This window comes from Poecilia reticulata, linkage group LG19 (assembly GCF_000633615.1).
Source record: "Poecilia reticulata strain Guanapo linkage group LG19, Guppy_female_1.0+MT, whole genome shotgun sequence".
Lineage (NCBI taxonomy): Eukaryota > Metazoa > Chordata > Actinopteri > Cyprinodontiformes > Poeciliidae > Poecilia > Poecilia reticulata.
Window position 1 is genome coordinate 12,385,733 of NC_024349.1, and position 23,076 is coordinate 12,408,808.

Consider the following 23,076-nt stretch of genomic DNA (forward strand, 5'->3'; position numbering starts at 1 on the left):
TGCTAAGGTTAAAATGCTAACCATAGCATTTTAGTTAAGGTTAGCTTAGCTAAAATGCTAAGCTAACCTTAGCATTTTAGCTAATTTTAGTTTATACACTAATGCTAGCATTCCTGACGGAGTTAGTCCATGTTAGTTAATATAATAATGATACATGCTATTGACTATTTTTTACTTGACCTTACCATTGTGGCACATTTTCAGCTTTAGAACAGAATACTGAAATCTGATGCTTTTTCAAGTATCGAAATTTTCACCTGCTTGTAGGCGGCGGAGGAAACGGCCTTCTTCCGTCCCTTTAAATAAGAGAAGAGCCGTTTCCATGACAACGCACCCTAACGGATGACGCAGCTTCCTGTTTGGCTCCATCTGTGGCGGGAGATCGCAGCATGGCGGTGCAACCGAAGCAGAACCAAAACCTGTCCCTGGACAGCGCAACCGAACACGGCTTTCTGAACTTCATATTCTCTATGCCGGAGAAACCGGACACAACCTTCAGGATATTCGACCGGAACGACTACTACACCGTCCACGGGAAGGACGCCATATTTGCTGCTAAGGAGGTTTTTAAGACTAACGGAGTCATCAAATATCTGGGCTCGGGTAACTGGGTTTAACTACGGCTATTCTGTGCACCTACTAAATGAAGATGTTTTAGGGTTAAAGTCAGTTATTAGCTTGTTCATTTTGATTTGTCATGATGCAGTAAGATGTAGCTGCTGGTGGCTAATATATTAGCAGCATTTAAGTTAAGGTTAGCTTGAATTACACTCACTCATATGTAGTTTACGGGCATTGAATATAAGACAATTTGTTGTTTTCAGAATTTATTAGTTATCAGGCACTATTTCTAGAAGTTCGTCTACATAAATCAGAAAATACTGAAAAGCTATTTTAAAAAGTTACAAATACATAAATTAATTTAACCCATACACGTTTTTCCTGTTAATTTTGATTACTACAGCTAATAAAAACCTAAAATTAAGTTGGTCATCTATAAAACCACAAATGGCAAGTTAGCAGTTCACAGATTGCTGTATGAGAGTATAACAATGTAAGGTTTAGTAGAAGGAAAAAGTGTGGTGGTGGGAAAACAATAAGTAACTCTTTTTTCCATGGTTCCTTATTGAACATCCATCAACTGTACAAATATCTGCAGTAATTTCATGGTGAACTACAGTATCTTACCTGCATTACATTTTAATACTTTAAACTGAGATTTGGAAAGGTGAATCTGAAAAATAAAATGTACAATACAAAAACTGGAGGAACCATGTATTTATTTTGTTCGCTCGTTAAAAAAATGCATCTCTGAGGTTGTTTTTGGTCTGAGAAATGTTTGCTTGGGGGTCAATAGGGAGCCGTAAGCTGGAGAGCGTGATCCTGAGCAAGCTGAACTTCGAGGCCTTTGTGAAGGATTTGTTGCTGGTGAAGCAGTACCGAGTGGAAGTATACAGGAACCACAGCAAGAGCAGCAAGGAGCACGACTGGAGGATTGAGTACAAGGTGCCAAAGATGACTAATATGACTGTCAAAATTAGCTTTTCCAGAATATTTAAGTACCAACATATAAAGAACATGAGTTAACCTTAAAAAAATTTCATACAACTACTAATCATTATATTCTCCACCAGAGATGTGCCGATCAGGTTTTTTCCTGCCGATACCGATCACCCATGAGGGCCGATCACCGATACCTATCACATAATTATATATTTTTTTAATCATAAGCACTACCAGTTACATTATGTGGAAAAAGGAACCATAAATTCACCTTAATTTAGACAAAAACTTGTTTTTAATAACTTTTTCCAAGAAAAAAACATAATATTCATTGTGCAAATTGTACTGCTATCGGTAATACTATCTTTAACAGACTGAAAACATAAGAAGGCTCTGAAGAGGCTAAATAATGCAAAGAGCCAAAATAAAACCTCTCAACTTTGCCAAAAAAATTAAAGTATAAAACTTAACATTCAAAGGCAAAAACAGGATCCATTACAATAAAGACCCACCTGAGTTACTGAATGAAAACTTCCTGATAGCATGGCGGCTAGCTGATTATTGCTAGTTCTGATTGGCTGTTTCTGACTGAGCGGAGTAATTATGCAGAACATGGAGGAGGCAGAGGAGATCAAGTATATTTTCAGAGATTATTTGTCTCATGTTAGGACAGCGAAAGTTTTAATAGGTATGTAAAATTTATTTTTTTAAGTTAAATGCTGCAGAGTTAAATGCAGAGGTTTGGTGTGAGAGTCACTACCAGGTGGAGCAGAAGCGGCKCTYCGTCTGTGAAATATTACTACCTGTAGCGCGGAGCAGCGGTTCAACAGCAAGAACAGAACCAGCGTCTTACATCGCAGCTCGAAGACTTAAATAATTTTGCGGGTTATTTGTTTAGCTTTCCGACAGTCATGCTAATCTGGGTGAGTGTTTGTAGCTGTGCGCTACTTTACCTGCTATCTGTTCCTCCATATGTCTTTTTTTACTGCAGTGAGCCTCGATGTAGCCAAACTCCGTCAAGTATGGCATTGTTTTGATGCCATATTAGATTCGTCGTGGTTATGCATTTTGACCTGCTTCAATTTTCCGCCGCAACACGCAAACTTCCCCATTTACTCAGTGCGTTATAGTTCCACATCGCTTAGGATTTGTTGCTGCRCGTTTGCGCAGTRTGAAGGAAAGAGGAGACCAGCTGCACAGGCAGACTGAGAAATGAGAAGCAGGTGATCGGTTTGTGTGATTGGCAACAAGAGACCGTGATCGGCGATCACTGATTATACACTTTTTCACGGAAATCGGCCGATTATGATCGGTGGCCAATCGATCGGCACACCTCTACTGTTCATCTATTCTTAGAAAACACAGAAGATTTTGAATTGATTCACTGTTGTGAATAAATGTGATTACTGTATTTATTTTATAACCACAAAAAGGAACAAAATGAAATAAACAATGAATAGACCAGATGTCCAGTTGGGTTTATTGTTCGTGTTCCTTGGTCCTTAACTCAGGCCTCTCCAGGAAACCTGACCCAGTTCGAGGACATTCTGTTCGGCGGAGGAACTGGAGGCGAGGGATGCGCGGGAGTGGTCGCCGTGCGGTTTGCGACGGGAGCCGATGGGCAGCGAGTGGTCGGAGTCGGCTACGTGGACGCAGCCCAGAGGACCATGGGGGTGTGTGAGTTTCCGGACAACGAGATCTTCTCCAACCTGGAGTCTCTGCTCGTCCAGATCAGCCCCAAAGAGTGTCTACTGCCTCAGGGAGAATGCAGCGCTGAGGGGAACAAACTCCGGGAGGTGAGTTCCCTCATTCAACTTCAGTGTTTTAAAGAAGTAACTTTAGGTTCAGTTTTGGCTTTTTATTGAAACTCTGGCTCAGATGCACCTTCTGTTATTTACTATCACATAAAACCTGTTTCATTTATCTTCAAACTGAACCCGGGTGAACACTCTCTACTTCTATCAATAACGCTTGTCCTTGTTTATTGTTAAAGCAAAGGTGGAGGTAGGGTTCGATTTCTGAGTGAGGTCACTGATTGGTTTTGCTGCGTTTGTGCAGGTGGTGCAACGTGGCGGCGTTCTGGTCTCTGACAGGAAGAGAGCAGAGTTCAGCAGCAAGGACATTGTCCAGGATCTCAACAGGCTACTGCGATCCAAGAGAGGAGAGACGGTGGCGAGCAACACGCTGCCTGAACTGGACAAGCAGGTGACAAAGGAAAAAGGTTTGGCTGTTCTTATTGCATCCGTTATCAAAAAGGTTCCTTTTTTGAGGAACTGGGTGTGGTTCTAAGAGCCACACCCAGAGCCATACATGCATATAGGCCTGTCACGATAACAAATTTTGCTGGACGATTAATTGTTAAAAAAATTATTGCGATATACGATAATATTGTTTCAAGACCTTTTGACACCAATTTAATGGAAATGACTAATAATGCATAGATAGATGCACTTCATTTTCAAAAGAACACATAACACTGGAACTGATAAACTAAATAAATAAAGCAACCAAAAACAAGAAGGATTCTCAGTCTCCATTAACAAAAACGTACTTGAATAAAAAGTAAACATAAAGCCAAAGTGGAAATAAATACTGCATTCAACCAAAAGAGTGCAGTTTATGAAGTCTGTATACTATATTGCCCTTCAGTAATCACTAAATTTAGATGGAGAAGATGGGCACATCCGACAACCTAATACAATAGTTCACTACACGATTTTTTGTCCCCATTTTCCCCTTACGACAATCTTAGATCGTTGGCCGTTCATTTGTCGCTGGTGATTTCGTAACCGATCATCCTGTAGTGTGTGGTGTGGTGGGTTATGGTAGATCGTCGTGGCCGCTCCAATCTAAATCAGGGGTTTTCCCCGACTGGGAGCTTAACGCTGAATGTGACAGGTAGCCAATCAGAAAGCACATTCTCTTCCACGCTTTCTGAGGGGAAATTAAGGAGGGGAAACCCAAACAGCTGACACAGTGTGACCCGAAATCCAGCGGACATTGGAGATGATATGTAGAAACAACATTAATATTTATTCAACATTCCGTGCAAAGAATATAGAAATGACAAGGGGAGGAGTTGGAGCCAAATTGCTACTGCAGTTGATGAACCCGGTACGTTTTCAGCTGTTCTTCTTAACGTGACATAAATAGGTTATAAGGATTTTCATTCAGTCAGGACTTTACGCTGACTCTAGCCACATGCATCACAGGTAGATTCTAGTAAAGCATTGATTAAAGCCTGATATTAAAATTAGTTAACTGGACTTGTAGCCATTATTTTGTGCCCATGTGGCTGGACACCACACGGCACGACGAACCCGCTCGAACCGTTATACCTAGGATTTCTTCGGTTAATGTGTCTCTCTGGTTTAGAAAATGGGCCGACAATCGGCCGACAACTCGTGTAGTGTACGCTGGACATTACACTAAGGCAGTGTTTTTCAACCCATTTTGAGCCAAGGCACATTTTTTTCATTGGAAAAATCCCGAGGCACACCACCAACCAAAATTGTAAACAAAGATACCCTGTATCCGCCTATTAAATATGTAGTCATTCTTATCAGTGTCTTGAATAGGAATCAAATAAACACAAAAATGTATTTTTATCATATTTTATATTTCTTATTTCAAATTGCACTTAACATGTCCACTTCAAAAATAAACCTGAACAGTGCCACAACAATGTGGTGTTAAATTTAAAGAGGTTGTAGAAAACTTCAAAGTGTTTTACAAACTAATTCTGTCCACAACCATTCTATTAGCCATTCTCTACTACATTTTACTCACTTAGTGTGAAACCTGTGCATGTTTGGATGAACACAAAGCTGATATTCTGGCAGGAATTGAAGAAAGACACACACGAAGCTCTTCCTCAACAGCTCTCAGTCTCTCTCTGTTTTTAGTTTTTATGGTAGTTAGGCTTGAGAAGCTCACTTCACACAGATATGTTGTGGAAAATGGAAGCAATGTCAAAATAGCTTTGTTTGCCAGAACGGGGAACTCCTTGGCAGCAGTCAACCAAAAACTGTCCAAAGGTAGATCAGCAAAGCTCAGCTTTAAACCATGATTTTGTCTCAGTTCAGTTAGTTCTTCCTGCTCCTGTAAAGTCATGTTCTTGCCAACAACTGCTGAGCTGTATGGGTCCCTAACAAAGTCAAAGCATTCAGTGAAGGCTGAAGAGAAATACAATGACATCTTCTCCTCAAGAGTTTTTAAATGTGTACCTATTATTTCACACAGTGCAGCAGTGTGAACCTTTTGCCATTTCTTGGTTAGTGGGAACATTTCAAGGTTGCCACTTTCCACATGTTGTTGCCAGAGGTGCACCTTTGAGCGGAATCCGTTAATTTTATCTGTACTTGTGAGCAGATTCTCATTTCGGCCCTGCATTCGTGCTTTCAGTTCATTCAGATGATGAAAAATATCCGCCAGATATGCCAGCCTTGCACACCACTCACCACTTGCAAGCAGCTTTGCATAATCCGACCCTTCATTTGTCAGATTCACTCCGAGTTCCTCCCGTAGCTCATACACACGGGCCAGTACCTTGCCGCGCGACAACCATCGGACCTCCGTATGAAACAGCAAGGTCTTATGCTCCGCTCCCATTTCCTCACACAAAGATGCAAATATGCAGCTTTTCACAGGTCTTGCCTTCACAAAGTTTACCATCTGCACAACATCATTCAACACAGGAGCCAGGTCTGCTGGTRAAGTCTTGGCCATGAGGGCCTCRCGGTGTWAGAAACAGTGCGTAATAATTACATCTGGGTTTCTTTCCTTCACTCTGCTTACAMAGCCTTTGGTGCKCCCRACCATGGCTGCAGCTCCATCAGTGCAGACACTCGTGCAGTTTTCCCACTTAAGTCCTCCTTGTTCTAAATATTCTGATGTGACCCGAAAAATTTCCTCTCCTGTTGTCCTTTCTGGTAATGCCTTGCAAAATAGGAAGTTTTCTCTGATTGAGTCTCCATCCACAAAACGCACATTGGCCAAGAGTTGAGCATGTCCACTAATATCAGTACACTCATCAAGTTGCAATGCAAATTTCTCACTGATATGGATTTTTTCTAAAATCACACTTTCGATGTCTGCAGACATGTATTCAATACGTCTCAAAATTGTGTTATCTGAAAGAGGGACTTTTGCTATTTCTTTAACCGCTTCAGGTCCGAGCATCTCATTTACAATGGCTTTACAGGCGGGTAATATTAATGTCTCTGCCACAGTGTGGGACCTTTTTGATTTAGCTACAAGTTCAGCTACGAGGTAGTTAGCTTTAAGGGCTCTCTCATTTATCTTTGTGTTTTTTCTCATAAACGTTGCCTGTTTCTCCGTGTGTTTGCGCAGGAGTACAAAATAGTCAGCATTCTTGTTTTGAAGCGAAGGGTGTTTCGTTTGGAGATGGCGTTTAAGCTTGCTTGGTACCATAGAACTGTTGGATAGCTTTTCACCACATACCAAGCACAACGGAGTCAGTGCCGTTGCATCCCCGGTAAAAGTAAATCCAAATGAAATGTAACTCTTGCTGTACTGTCTCGAGCTCACGGTATCTGCCTTCTTTTGATATCCACTTATACTAGGGCCTTTATCTGGGTCCGAATTTTGTTCAGGGACCAGATCGGAGTTAGTATTTTTTCTTTTCACAAACTTTTCCATCGCGGTAGCTAGATGTAATGCTCTCACTGCTACATGTCACGTTCATGCATCACTAATTGTCTTGTTTTAATGTACATTCCTATGTTCCATACTGCCATCTAGTGATAAGGAAATTACATCATTATGACGCTAGAAACTAGTACAGCACAGACACGTGAAAATGGCATATTATTCGCAGATAATTAATTAGTTTTCAAAAAATCTTTAGACCAATTAAGTGAAATTGGATAATTTCCACGGCACACCTGACGATCACTAGTGTGCCGCGGAACAGTGGTTGAAAAACACTGCACTAAGGAAATGAGGAAGGGAGGGTCAGTGGAGAGCATCGGAGTTGAGCCTTTTTTCAATCATTGTCATCAACAGAAAGAAAAAAGGCCGGAAGAGACGATAAAGCCGATAATTAAAATGAGGTCGATAGGTTTAATTTATCGTGCGATTAATTGATTTATCGTTTATCGCGACAGGCCTACCTGCACAGGGTAAACATTGTGCAAGCTCCAAGCAGAAAGACCACAGGCTGGGATTTGAACCCAAAGCCTTCTTGCTGAAAGGCTCCCAACTGTTCCACAGGAACCCTGTTGTTCAATCCCTAGGTTAAATTCAAACTCCAGGCACATGTTATGTTCATCTTGGAGTACAAACACAGATGCAGTATTTCCATCACTGAAACCATGAAAGCAGCATTATTTTTCTGGCATTATGTGAGGTCTTGATGATTTCTTGCTGCTTGTAAAAGAAACCATGTGCCCTCCTGACATCAGACCGCTGTCTCCATCTGACCGTTGTTCTGTTGGGAGAATCTTTTTCCACATTTTTTGTCAGTTGTTTGTTTTCATCCCAGGGTTGGTGATTTTCGGGCAAACTCAAACTCATTAAAAACTATGCAATGACTCCAGTCGGTTTGCCCCGACTGTCCCAGTTCTGTAATGATCTCTGTCTCTGAAGCACTTTTTCTAATAAGCCACTAAATTTGGTTTCTCCTTACCAAACTACCGTTAAAAGACAGAACAGAACTGCTCCTGTTTGGACTGGTGATTCTTACATGAACTCAGAGTTTTTTAATCAAACTGACTCGGATGAGTTGGAATTTGGATGATCTCTGACAATTAATCTGGGTAAGAGATTTTCCAAAAATATCTGTAGGAAGTTTTATCTAAACAAAACGATACAGATAAGACTTGCATGTGCTTCCAGCTGCAGTAGTTGTCGAGAAAAGTCGAGCTCATCCCACTTCCCCATGCTGGAGATTTTAGTTTAATAATAACAATGAGACCCAACAGTAGACTCAGACTGAAATAAAAGTTAATCTGGTTGTGTGTGTTGTTATTGTGACCTGCAAACTTTGCTTTAATTCTACTTTTTTTCTATTTAATCATAAAAAAAATCATAGTCAGGCAGAAAGGGAGTCATGAAGCAGGAAGAGCAGGTTTCCTGAAGAAAGAGGAAGTAAGTTTCCAACCTGCATGTGTATAAAAATAGTTCAGACTATTCCTTATTTCAAAGCATTAAAGGTTTAAAGAATAAAATCTAAACATTTTGAGTAATTGGATAAAACCCAGAGTAAAATACTTAAATTAATAATAATAACTTAGAATTAAACCAATAATTAATATTGGTTTCACCAATGGTTGATATTGGTTTGATTATAAGAATATTTACACTTACTCTTACACTTGTGGAAGTACTTACAGGTGAAACAAGTAACTGTAACTTGGTATCAAGTCATTAGAAAAATTGATTATTCTAGGTTTCTTTTCAGAAGTGTCTGTAATAACTCACATTATGATTATCATAAGAGTGACTAATAAGTTATGGTTATTATAATATTATAAATGAATGCTAAACCAGAGAAACTAAAAGGTTATAAATGTTATTTTGACATTGAACTGGAAATGGTGTAAAATGTGTAACTGTAATTAAAGGTCACTGATGTTGTGTTGGAGGTAGATGGTAGGTGAAAGGTCAGGGGGAAAGAGGAACTGATGGGAGAGCRGAGGTGACCAAGGCCTTATTGTTGAACTTTAACTTTCCTAAGAAAAGGTTGRGCAAGCAACAGACGTAGGTGGACTGTTGAGCAACTCGGGGGACATTAGAACAGAGATCAGGTCATAAGGTCTCCAGCAACGGTGATGGATATGAGATCATCTGTTCAAGCAGTCAGCCAATGAGACAGGCACAGCAACAAAGCTAGCCAATGCAAATGCACCAAAAGGGTGGATAAACCTTTTATAAGGTGGGTGCAAAAGAGGAATCTTTGGTTGGATCCTTCAGGCAGCTTCGAGCCAAGATTGAGATGGACAAAGAACTCTGCAGCTGAAGAAGAGCCGGGGCCACAGAGCCGAAGACTGTTCTGCACACGGGGACCAACCCGTTAGGCTTCAAATCGCACTTCTCTCATCAGCTGGGTTCAGACCCCAAAGACCAAGGCAAAGATGAAGATAAAGACCAAGGCAAAGATGAAGATAAAGACCAAGGCAAAGATGAAGATAAAGACAAAGGCAAAGAGGAAGAACTGGTGTGTTCCTTCCATGAGACCAGCTCGTCTGCATCTCAATGGACCAGGAAGATCGTGAGACGAGAAAGGAGCTACAGAGCTGCAAGACAAGAAGCTGAGGACCGCTACACGCATGAGGAAGTCATCCTGAGGCCCGAGACCTGCCGCTCTAAGTCAGTACTCTTCCTGTACTGGGAGCCTTCTGCTGCTGCAACATCTTCTTCATCATCAGGCCAGTTCTGGGGTTCAAGATGCCAAACTCCGTCCGTCTCTCTCATAGTTTCCCTTTTTTAGTTCTCAGTGTCAGCATTAGGGAAAGATAGGCTAGATTATTGATTTTACTTATTTGATTATTTCTGCTACTGAATTAAGCTGTACTGACCCTTACAAAATTGCCTTACTAATAAAATAATTAATATTAAGAAAATCTAAAAGAGGTTGTGGACATTCAATTAATGAGTCACCTTATAGTTCTTTGATGGTTGTAAAATAGCTATGAAGTTTGATTCTGGGAGGAAAAAGTGGAAAATGTTTTATAGGTTGCTTTTAGCCCAAAACTAAAACAACACCCTTGGGACTCGCCCGAGTCACTAAAACCAACCTGGTTCAGTAACAAGTGCAAGTTGTAATAAAGAGAAAGAGCGACCGTTAACAGGTGTGCTCTGTGAAACTAGTTGGTTGCAGGCTGCTCAATCTGGCTAATTCACAGGGTGAAACAAGGTGGGACATCTGGATGGAGGTCGTCAGAAACCAGGCTAGTCTTTCTCGACGCCAGCTTAATCAGAGTTTACTTCAGTTCTGGACAGGGTAAATCCCAGCAGATTTAGGAAACTCAATTCACCCGTTAGACGGAGAGCTGGTAGCACATCTCCCTCCTCTGAGAAGGGGAAGTAGAGAGAGAGAAGAAGGGGGTGGAGGGGGGTGTTGCGCAACAACATAGTGCATAACAAGATTATTTATTCCCACAGGGCGGCTACTTGAGATAAAATGGAAATTCATTTCTGATACTTTATATAAACGAGAGACTCATTTCCTTCCAGTCATAAACTATTTGATGAATTTAGTGAATGTCTTTCTCAGGTGGCCATGTCATGTTTGGCTGCTGTGGTTCGATTCCTCGAGCTTCTCTCCGATGAGTCCAACTTCAACTCTTTCAGCCTCACCAAGGTGGAGCTGGGTCAGTACATGAGGCTGGACAACGCTGCCGTCAGGGCTCTCAACCTCTTCCAGGTCAGTCCCCATGAGCAGAGTTTAGGGATTTGATTGATTTGCAGCTGGAAAATATTTGGGGGTTTTTATGTGGAAATTGAAGAGGCTGGACATGTTTTTTCTCATTATAAATACCATTCCTGCTGTTCACTGCACAGTTTTGTTTCATTTCTTGTAAATTATGTCTTCTTTTTCAGGGTAAGCGACTCAAACCAACAAATAAAACTATAAACTGACTCAATAAAACATTTTCATACACTGGGTTAGGTTACTGTTACTTTACAGCTTCTCAATTTTTCATGGATTAAGCTGGTAGACAAGATGGAGACTTCTTCATTAACATTTCTTTGAATTTTGAGACTGTAATCTTCAGAAATGAGCATGCAAAGCACCCGACTAAAAAAAACCTTCACCCCAGAGCCATGATCAGAGACACAATCACAGAATCATTATCAAATCTCATTTTTAGTCTGGTATTCAGCAGCATATAAAATTAACTAGAGGGGTGACAGGACAGAGCCTTGAGGGTTACCCAGGCAATTAAAAGTACATCGGATATAACACCATTTTTCAAACTAGATCCCTATCAATGTGGTGACTTGAAAAAATAATGGAGAACGAGTAAATTAAACGTTTTGTCCCGTCTAACGACCCAAAACCAAATGTAGCAGTGTGTTGACGGCTCTGTAAGCAAACCGGATGAGTTGCTCTCATGATCTCAACTTTTAGAATCTTCTCAAAAGATTTCATAACGAGCGAACTGAGAGCAATACATGTATGATTACTGAACCTCTGTGAACTTGGATAGAGTTGTGAAGGTAAAATAAGAAAACTGTTGTTCAGGCTTTTTCTTCAATATTGTGGATAAACATAAATCAGCAGAAACATGTAATTTGTAGTTATCATGTTGGGTACAGCTGAGTTTTTATTACGTCAGATTCATCCATCCATCCATTTTCTGTACACCCTTGTTCCTATTGGGGTCGGGAGGGTTGCTGGTGCCTCTCCAGCCTACGTTCCGGGCGAGAGGCGGGGTCACCCTGGACAGGTCACCAGTCTGTCGCAGGGCAACACAGAGACAGGCAGGACAAACAACCACGCACACACACACACACACACTATTGGGGTCGGGAGGGTTGCTGGTGCCTCTCCAGCCTACGTTCCGGGCGAGAGGCGGGGTCACCCTGGACAGGTCACCAGTCTGTCGCAGGGCAACACAGAGACAGGCAGGACAAACAACCACGCACACACACACACACACACACTCACACCTAGGGGCAATTTGGAGAGGCCAATTAACCTGACAGTCATGTTTTTGGACTGTGGGAGGAAACCGGAGTACCCGGAGAAAACCCACCATGCACAGGGAGAACATGCAAAAAGACCGGGATCTTTCCCAGATTCAGTGAATCATATTTTACGTTTTGACGCTTTTCTCTCCAGGGTTCGCCCGACGACACCAGTGGAGCTCATTCATTGGCCGGTTTGTTGAACAAGTGCCGCACTCCGCAGGGTCAGCGGCTGGTCAACCAGTGGATCAAACAGCCACTTATGGACAAAACCAAAATAGAGGAAAGGTACAAAAAGCCACACCTTTCAAATCTTCATCTAACATCAATCATTGAAGTTTGATGGTTTTATATATATATATGTAATCAGTCCCTCAGGGATTTTGCAGTGTTTTGTTGTGATTTTTGAAGACTAAAGTGTTGGTCAAAGTTGCAAATATTTTAAGCTTTAATTGCTATGAGACGGCCACACAAAAAAGTTTAAATTGACGCATATAACCATCCTAAAGTATAAAGAACAAGTACCTTCTTGAAGTAGCGCCATTAATACAAATAAAATCATGATGTACAAAGTTGTCAAAGTGCAAAAGAATAGTTGGTCATTCAAGTTAACATGAACTGAACAATCTTACAGAACATCTCAAAATGATTTTTATTAAAAATAAATGAATATGGCAAACATTACCATAATGAGTCACCTTTAAAGTCAGTCTTTTTGTAGGCTTAAGCTTAATTTTTGCCGTTTGTGTAATTAGACTGGACCTTGTGGAGAGTTTCGTGTGCGACTCGGAGCTGAGGCAGACTTGTCAGGAAGATCTGCTGCGACGCTTTCCAGATCTCCACCGCCTGGCCAAAAAGTTTCACCGTCACACGGCAACGCTGCAGGACTGCCACCGCGTCTACCAGGCCGTGAGCCACATCCCCACTCTCATCACTGCTCTGGAGAGTTACTCGGGTACGCGTCGGACCCTGGACCATCCAGGACCATCGAACCCCCGAGTTTGACCTTGAAACTCGTTGCTTGCAGGCAGCTACAAGGTGTTGCTGCACGCGGTGTTCACCTCGCCTCTCGCTGACCTGCAGACGGATTTCATCAAGTACCAGGAGATGATTGAAACCACTCTGGACATGAATCAGGTCCGGCTTTTTGTGAATATCAAATATGATGTTCTGTGTTACACTTTCATCTTCACGTGTATTTTTCTCCCTACATGTTGTGCCGTGCGTGTAGATCGAACACCACGAGTTCCTGGTGAAGGCGTCGTTCGATCCCGTTCTGAGTGAGCTCAGGGAGAAGATGGACGCCCTGGAGAAAAGCATGCAGGCTGTGCTGAGCAGTGCAGCCAGAGAACTAGGTGACAACATAAATTATTACATCCAGCTTAACAAGAGGCGGAAATTTACAGTTAAAATCAGAGGCTGTGTTTTTAAACGGTGTCGGTTGTCTGAAGAGACTCTTTCAGGTTTGCTGTGACAAAAAGCCTCTGCAAATCAATCTTGCCCCATGGTCGTCATGTGCTTTAGTCTATTAAAGCTGTAAATCTGGTTTCCAACGTCCTCAGTGTGAGATCTGGATGAAAAGTCTGGAGATGTTTTTGTGTATGTGCAAATGTCAATATTTAACAAATGCGAACTAAATTAAACTGGTGCTGAACGGAGCGCCCAGCAGCGACGGTTTTACTATTTGAATAGTGGAAGAATTAAAAAATCAAACGAGATAGAAATTATTTAAATGCAACAGTGAAACAATTCAAAATCTTCTGTGTTTTCTAAGAACAGATGAACAGTAGAGACGTTCCGATCGATTTGCCACCGATCATAATCGGCCTATTTCCGTGAAAAAGTGTATGATCTGTGATCACGGTCTCTTGTTGCCGATCACACAAACCGATCACCTGCTTCTCATTTCGCAGCCTGCCTGTGCAGCTGGTCTCCTCTTTCATTCATACTGCTCAAACGCACAGCAACAAATCCTAAGCGATGTGTAACTATAATGCACTAAGTGAATGGGGAAGTTTGCGTGTTTCGGCGAAAAATTGAAGCAGGTCAAAATGCATCAACACGACGAAGCTAATACGACATAAAAACAATGCCATACTTGACGGAGTTTGGCTACATCGAGGCTCACTGCAGTAAAAAAGACAAATGGAGGATCAGATAGCAGGTAAAGCAGCGCACAGCTACAAACACTCACCCGGATTAGCATGACGGTCAGAAAGCTAAACAAATAACCAGCAAAATAATTTAAGTCTTCGAGCTGCGATGTAAGACGCTGATTCTGTTCTCGCTGTTAAACCGCTGCTACGCACTACAGGTAGTAATATTTCACAGACAGAGCGCCGCTTCTGCTCCACCTGAACCTACTGGACCTCCACCTACTCTCACACCGAACCTCTGCTTAAAGCTGCAGCATCTAACTTTAAAAAATAAATTTTACATACGTATTAAAACTTTTGCTGTCCTAACATGAAACAAATAATCTCTGAAAAAATAATTGATCTCCTCATTGCTCTGCATAATTACTCCGCTCAGTTAGAAACGGCCACTCAGAACTAGCAGTAATCAACTAGCCGCCATGCTATCACGAAGGTTTCATTCAGTAACTCTGGATTGTTTATTGTAATGGAGCCTGTACTTGCCTTTGAATGTTAAGTTTTATACTTGAATTTTTTTGGCAATGTTGAGAGGTTTTATTTTGGTTCTTTGCATTATTTAGCCTCTTCAGAGCCTTCATATGTTATCAGTTTTTTAAAGATAGTATTACCGATAGCAGTACAATTTGCACAATGATTGTTTTGTTTTTTTCTTGGAAAAAGTTATTAAAAACAAGTTTTTGTCTAGATTAAGGTGAATTCATGGTTCCTTTTTCCACATAATGTAACCGGTAGTGCTTATGATTAAAAAAATAATAATGTGATTGGTATTGGTGATCGGTGATCGGCCCTCATGGGTGATCGGTATCGGCAGGAAAAAACCTGATCGGCCCACATCTCTAATGAACAGTAATGTTTTGTGTACTACAGTGTGAAAAACTTGGTACGCCTCACAATTTAACAGCTTTGTGAACAAGACTTRAGTTCAAGTTGAATTAATTGTGACCCCTCATCCTGGGTTTCTACACATTCTGGGAGATGTCCGTCCGTTTCAGTCCGTCTGTCCAACCATCCCTGAATCTATCCACATCCATTCCTTCATTTTTTCTACTCAGATAAGTTATTTTTTATCCTATCATCATCTGCCCATCCATCTGTCATAGGCACCTGCAGCCTTTACAACCTAAAGAGCCATTTTGCTCTCAGGCTGGCTAAATAAGGCTAATTTAGAGACGTAAATGCCACAAGAGCTTTTGAAAAAAGACGATTCATACTTTTAGATAAATATCTACTATACTAAATTTGTTGTCATTTTTGAAGAACATTTTTTTGTAATTTTTCATTCTGTGGGATGGAAAATGATGTAAAAAATAAAAAAATGCATAGATTCCAACCTAATGACAAAAAACCCAGATCTAAAAACATATTCCTTTTAGTGTAATCCCTTGTGGAAATTCAGTGCAAATAAGGTGGGAATAAACTGGAAAACTGTTAAAAACTTGAGTTTAAAATTTTGAAAAAATAGCTGGTTCATTTTAATTTTTACTCTGAGTTATAAAGAGCCATTGTGTAAAGAGCAGTTCTGCAGCTGCAGGTTGCAGCCTCCTAATCTATCTTTTTTTTAGTTTGTCCTTTTTGTGTGTACAAAATCTTACTAAGTAGTTTTTTTAAATCTCGTTTCTAGTGTAAATACCTTAATATACTTTTGAGATGCTAGTTTTGTCTTGAAATTACACAAAATTAACTCACAAGTAATTTTTCAGCTAGAAATATTTGCTTGTTTTAAGTCAATAATTCCCTAATATTGATAAGGAGGTGTTAGTTTCAGTGGCAGATTATTTTACTTATAACAAGACATTTTTCCCATGCTATAAGTGAAATAATCTGCCATTGGAATTAATACTTTTTCATAAATTTTAAGGAATTATTGACTTAAAACAAGCTAATATTTACTTGTAAGTTAATTTTGTGTAATTTCAAAACAAAACTAAGATATTTGCATTAGAAACTAGACCAAAAATACCTGGTAAGAATTTGTTTTTGCAGTGCATCATAATTAAATTAAGTATGGAGTTTTACTATGAAATGATTTATAAGAGGTATTTATTTGAAACTCTTCTTTAATAGATAATCCAATCTGTCCTGTTGCAGGTCTGGAAGCCGGTAAGACGGTGAAGCTGGAGTCCAACGCCGTGCTGGGCTTCTACCTGCGGGTCACGTGCAAGGAGGAGAAGAGTCTGAGGAACAACAAGAAGTTCACCACGCTGGACGTTCAGAAGAACGGCGTTCGCTTCACAAATGGGTGCGTGTTTTCGCCGTGTCTGTACGCCTCGGGGCGAGCTGACTCGAGGCGTGCAGACGCATTATGGGTCAGCCTCGCGGCGAGCTGACCCATAACTCCTTGAACTCTTTCCATTATGTCTCTGCAGCAAGCTGAGCTCTCTGAACGAGGAGTACACCAGGAGCAGGGAGGAGTACGAGGAGGCCCAGAACGCCATCGTCAAAGAGATCATCAACATCGCCTCAGGTGTGGCCTCCCATCACATGCTGCGCGTGGTGGCCTTTCAGCAAGGCATTGATTTCACCAGCAGAGGAATCTCTGGTGTCTTGGAAACGATGAATGCCTGCAAACTGCCTTCAGCAAATTTTTCACTAATTGATTTCAGTCACATTTCCTCCAAAGGCCACTGAACTCCACACTCCTTTTAAGTCCTAATTGGCATTTCTGTGGGTGAGGTTTTGGTTTGCTGGCCCTTTAAAAATCAAACTTATCTAATTTTTGAGGCTGCACACGCTCCAATCCTTCATCTGTGACCGCTCGTTCAAAGTTTTTCTTGCTCATGTGCCACCAGGTTACGTGGATCCCCTTCAGACGCTGAGTGACGTCATTGCGCAGCTCGATGCGGTGGCCAGCTTCGCCGTGGCGTCGGTGTCCGCTCCAGTTCCGTACGTCCGGCCCCGACTGCTGGACGACGGCCGCAGGCGTCTGGAGCTGCTGCAGGCCAGACATCCCTGTATGGAGACGGACGCGGACACCGCCTTCATACCCAACGACATCAGCTTCGTCCAGGGGGAGAAGAGCTTCTATATTATAACAGGTGGGGAGACGCCTTGTTTTTGGGAYRTTAGTCTAAATGTTTCATATGACTGGTTGGTTTCAAACACCAAAATGATCCTATCTGCTTAAACCTGTTATGTAAGCTTCGCATTTTCAAATTCAAAAATACCTTATTGATCCTAAAGGGAAATCAAACGTAACTCATTTAATTAAAGAGTTATTATAGATGCTGATTGCTGCGGGGCAGGAATGACCTCCTTTAGTGGTCTGTATTCATATTTTGTGTGTTTCTATTCTTCCATTTTGGTMTCAACTGCTTCCAAAAACAGACTGAGTGCTTAAAAAAAAAAACACCCAGTCATTTTTTGGCAATAAATTAACATTTTGTGGTGTCTGGAAACTGAGCTGTTTCAAGAACRTCCCAGTTAAGTCACCATCCATGGGCACTATGTCGTTACCTAGCAACCCCAACCCATCACCTAGCAACCCAAGTGGAACTCCCAGATGTCTGGTGAGAGGGGGTCTAGGATTTAAAGTGACAGGAGACCCTAAAACAACTCGGTGTTAATAGGCATAACTGACCAGACTAAAAACTCATTATCTAAGAATTATTTTCTRCAAAAAAATGTTTTATAAATCCMMWTWARSYWWTYYWAMYTKKTYMARGRARRAWWAWWAMMWKKYMARKTTWWTTWAWKMYKGRAWWAWTWRGRAAAWTTTYMAWKGKWAWWRRWWARRWTKSMAWKGSYWAWKRWKSCMMSGSYTTWWWAAMYTYMWKKWRRWTWMAAMMAAAMCWYYKRRKTWAAWKGRRGSMMMMCYKKWRRWKSMWTTTWAAWTWARKTYYTKKKGRAMYTTWWKRAAAAWWRGGRWWWYYKRAAAARRAMYWMKGGSCYYCMMMARKYYKRMTYMWYCCYMARGGSMRKTTYMARRWKRWTKRRGGKKKMMWKKTWMWYYKKTYMARSYTTTWWWMMMMAAWWWWAAMMRRRKKGRRRWKKYCMRYMRKYMWWWTTTWARGRMSRMYTKRARRAARSYWRSYWRSYTTTTTTKRWWRGKTWAAAAAAAAACTAGCTAGCCRTTTGCTGGACGACATTTGTCTTTGCCACTGGCTCRCCTCTGTTACGAACCTGAACAAAAAAGCCACTGCAGTATAAAATATTTCTTTTTTTTGTACACTTCTGCCACGTTAGAGGTCTTAAAAAGTTTTAATATTGAGTTTGACWCTGGTGTGTATGGTGTTGTGCTTGCAGGACCAAACATGGGAGGGAAGTCCACGTTTATCCGTCAGGTGGGTCTGATTGCGCTGATGGCTCAGATCGGCTGCTTCGTGCCGTGCGAGAAGGCGGAGCTCAGCGTGACCGACAGCGTTCTGGCCCGAGTGGGAGCAGGAGACAGCCAGGTGAAGGGAGTGTCCACCTTCATGTCTGAGATGTTGGAAACCGCCGCCATCCTCCGGTGAGACAAACAAACCTCGGAACACRATGGGGGAAAACGAACRTCTCCTCTTAACCTCTGTGCCGCCCCCTTGCAGCTCTKCCACSGAAAACTCCCTCATCATCATCGACGAGCTCGGCAGGGGAACTTCTACGTACGACGGCTTCGGGCTGGCCTGGGCCATCAGTGAACACATCTCCTCCAAAATCGGCTGCTTCTGCCTCTTCGCCACGCACTTCCACGAGCTGACCGCCTTGGCGGCACAGCAGCCGTCCGTCCACAACCTGCACGTCACCGCCCTGACGACCCACAACACGCTCACAATGCTGTACCGAGTCAAACCAGGTCAGTAGTGGAGCCATTAGATTGKTGGATGAATGGATCTCTGTTGTTGTGATTGTTTAATACCCTACACAGGGTTTGTGGCAGATTTTGTGACACTGCGAAACATGGTGGCAGCAGCGTCATGCTGTGCGGATGCTTTTCTTCAGCAGGGGTAGAGGAACTGGTCAGAGTTGAAAGGAAGATGGATGGAGCTTAAATCTTGTTGGATGCAGAAAAAGACTTGAGACTGCGGCAGAGGTTCACCTCCCAGCAGGACGACGACTCTAAAAACATTCTTCATCCAACCTGACCTTTTATTTAAAGGAGCATGAAGAAACKCTTCCGTCTCCAGATCTACAAATCTGCAGCAGACGCACCAAAAGCTTGGCTGGGGTTGACAAAACGTGTCCTTTCTGTCATGTGAAATCCCCTCAAAATTTCCCAAGATTTGAAGTCTGTGAAAACCTTTTGCAAAGCACTTTAAACAGATAAAGATAAAGTGCTTTGGCATTTATTCACAATGGATTTGTTGGTTTCAGCACACATTTAAAACAAATAACACAACAAACTGTTGCTAATGCCATTAATCCAGTTTCCTGTAACTTGTTGATCTGCCAGAAAAGTCATACCTTTTAACTACGTCATTGTGGTGCATTCAAGGACCGGAAAAAATTGRATTTCTTTTTTTCGTGGTCTAGCTGAAAATGCCCGGCTCCATCCTTGAGCCAAGAAATTTTTCCATCCTAATTTTCAATACGTGAACTGATTCTYGATTTTCTGGACCTGCTGAGTAWGTAGTTGATTTTAMCATWGGATTTTATTACAACTTATTGGTTGGTACATGTCGTTAGTTTGACACGGCCATCTGGAAAAGAAAGTTCACATTAGCATCAATGAAACTGTGAAGAACTAAGTACACCCCATTGATTTTAGAGCCTCCTTCAGAAATGATTTCTATTTATTTATGACTTCATCAGAGCTCCCAAATTGTTGCAGAGGAAATGGTAATATCAGAATGAGGTAACRAATATAACTTATCAAATATATGTTAGTTTTATGGTAGAAATCTGATTTATTTCCTTTAAGTTTTTGGATTTTTTGAGTAAAGAGAGAAGAAAAATGCAATGAGAGACAAAACGTCTAATGTCCAAAATAAAGCAAAGCAAATTGTCCCTCCATTTCAATTTACAAAAACAAATGACCTATGTAAAAAATTATTTTAAAAAACAGTTTGAAGTCCGGCATGCAAATATGAGAGTAAAATAAACTATTCCTTTTAAGTTGTTTTGGCATTCACATGAGAAAACGTGATGCAGGTGTTGCTTTAAAACAGAAAGAAGAGATGCTCAAACTGCAAGCTGTCACTTCCTGTTTTTTTTTTTTTGGATACAAACATGATTTGTAATAATGGAAAATATCAGTTATCGACTATAAGAGCTATTTTCATATCAGATATTAATATTGGCTCTAATTTTCATATCTTTGCATCCCTAATGGAAACAGTAACAGTGTATTTAGTTTTTCCAATGATTGTTCGTTCCTGATCTTCCTCTTAAAGCTGAAAGTTTTTACATAAGTTATGGCAAATATTTAGTTATTTATTAATTTAGTTATCGATTATTCCGACGATTAATCGGATTGGCACATTCTGCTGATTTTTCATTTATAGTATATACAATAATCTGTTTGGTTTTTGGATTAATTAATTGTATAGCAAAATCTGCTTAATAGGAGATTTTTTGTATATATGTTTTGTACAGTTTTGACTTAATTACTGCTCTGAATATGTTGCTCCTTCAGCAATTGGCTTTTTTCCACCCAAGTTAACRATTAATCGGTTACTAAATTAGTTGATGATTATTTCAATAACYGATTAATCAACCCTAATATCAACAGWATAATTAATGTACTTCCCTGAGGTTGGCCTCTTTACACTCTCAAGATGTTTTTGAGTTTAAAAAAAACTGCAATTTCTCATCYGAATGAACTCAAAACCCTGACCTGCCTCCTCAGGTGTGTGTGACCAGAGTTTTGGGATCCACGTCGCCGAGCTGGCCTGCTTCCCCCYGTCGGTACTGGAAGTGGCGAGGGAGAAGGCGGAGGAGCTGGAGGAGTTCCAGGAACCTGTGGGGGACAATTCGAAGCGGGACGAAGAGCCCGAGGTCAAGAGACGGCGGACAGATAAGCAAGTAAGGCTCGATTTACCACAGTTCTTCTGCCGTCATTCTGATGCAAACTGTCAGTGTTCCTCTCTTTTCCTCTGGTGTCGTAAACCGAGCGGTTTGGATAAGAATTACTGAGAAAATGCAATTGTTTTCTAGGAAATATGTACAAATAAGTCCCTGCAAAAGTATTTACACCTCCTTGAATAGTATTTCCTTTAAAGTGGCATTGTTACGTACTTTCCAGGCACATAGTACCATTTTATAGCACAATCAAGTAACTGTGTTACCTTCAGTTGTTAAAAAGTGCTCTACAGCTCTGGAAAGATTAAGAGATCACATAAAGGTATCAGTTTCTCTGATATGTTGGGATAAGTTTGAGTAAAATGAACATTGTGGTATTTATTTGCAGAAAAGGAGAAATGGTCAAAATAACGACAAAAACGCAGCTCTTTCAGACCTCAAATAATACAAAGAAGTTTATATTCATTTAGAAACAACAATACTRATGTTTTAACTCAGTTCAGGAATCAATATTTGGTGGAATAACCAGGAGGTTTTCAGTGGTGGTCTGTATATAGCAAATATGACTTAAAATATTTTTACTTTGTAATTTCAATGCTTTGAATTTGGGCCTCTTTCTGAAACTCTGCCTTCAGGAAGTCATCACAACACGGCTCCTTTATTAACTCTTTAACAACAATTTTACCAGAGTTTCTCAGTGGCTCATGGCTTGTTTAATGAGCTCAGTAGGTGCGTAGCTCTACCAGGTGTTTGCTAATTGCTGCTGGCTAGTCTGAAGGAGCTGAGTGGAGGAGAAACATGGGTGGGCTGCTCCGTGAGTCTGAAGCTTGAAAACTGCAGCTCAGAGGAGGAGCTAWACCTTGAAGGCGGAGCCAGGTCCAACCAGGCGTTTTGTACAGCTGAGTGGTTGCCATGGGGATTAGAAGATTTCTCAAACATGCATGAAAACCTCACTAAAATTTGTAAATACTAATCTAGGTATCCAGGTTTTTGCCTTTTCCAGGGTCCTTGCATTCTATACCTAATGATCTCCATCCTGTGTCACCTTCAGGTGGGAGAAAACCTGATCCAGGACTTCCTGGAGAAGGTGAAGGCACTTCCTGTCACCACCATGACTGAGGAGGAGGTGAAGGCAGAGCTCAGGAGGATAAAGCAAGACTTGGTGGCCAAAAATAACACGTACATCAGTGAGATACTTTCCCGCTGCACTCCTGTAAAAACTGCCTGACTTTCTTTTTTTTTTATTATTATTCTTTTTTTTTTTCTCTAAATGCTCATGTTCGTCTCCACGCGTCACCTAAAGCTCATGTAGGAACAACACTAGAGTGCCTATAATCTGTACGTTTTTCAATAAAGAATTTCTCCTAATTTGCTTACATGTTTCTTAGAATTTGAAGCTGATTTTTGATTCAAAGAAAGAAAACCAGAGCTTTGTGGGGTTAAGATGTTGCATCGCCCTGACCTGACTGTTGCTGCACGAGCTCGTYTTCATCTGATCTGGGTTTCCAGGAAGCCGAGCGTCATATAGGGCAGATAAGGAAAAGGCATGTCTGGTAGCTGTGAACATTGTTCATGTATAGCTCTTTGGTGTCAGTGTTTCCTCTGTTGATCACATTCAGTAAAACTGCAGCACGGGTTTTATGCGTGTGGAATTGAGATTACCCTCTGAGAGCCCTAAAGAGCTTTGATTTCATGCGGAGGAAATACATGGTTCAGTTTCTTCAACATACCCTCGGTGAGAAGATACAAGTGAAGATTATGTTTGAACTGATCTCATTTTGACAGAATCTGTTAATTCACAAAAACTTTAAGCATTATATCTTTA

At 41.1% G+C, this 23,076-nt stretch overlaps 1 protein-coding gene across 1 annotated transcript; it reads left to right on the forward strand.

Moving 5' to 3' along the window:
- The first annotated feature begins 332 nt into the window (after positions 1-332).
- Positions 333-22,619, forward strand: msh2 (mutS homolog 2 (E. coli)). The gene is made up of 16 exons (XM_008437078.2): positions 333-603; positions 1,358-1,506; positions 3,015-3,299; positions 3,562-3,708; positions 10,742-10,891; positions 12,314-12,447; positions 12,915-13,114; positions 13,187-13,296; positions 13,391-13,514; positions 16,404-16,554; positions 16,682-16,779; positions 17,105-17,350; positions 18,558-18,762; positions 18,839-19,086; positions 21,079-21,254; positions 22,303-22,619. Exons 1-16 carry the CDS (start codon positions 390-392, stop codon positions 22,477-22,479), a joined length of 2,814 nt encoding a protein of 937 aa, XP_008435300.2. The 5' UTR covers positions 333-389; the 3' UTR covers positions 22,480-22,619.
- Positions 22,620-23,076: the final 457 nt, after the last annotated feature.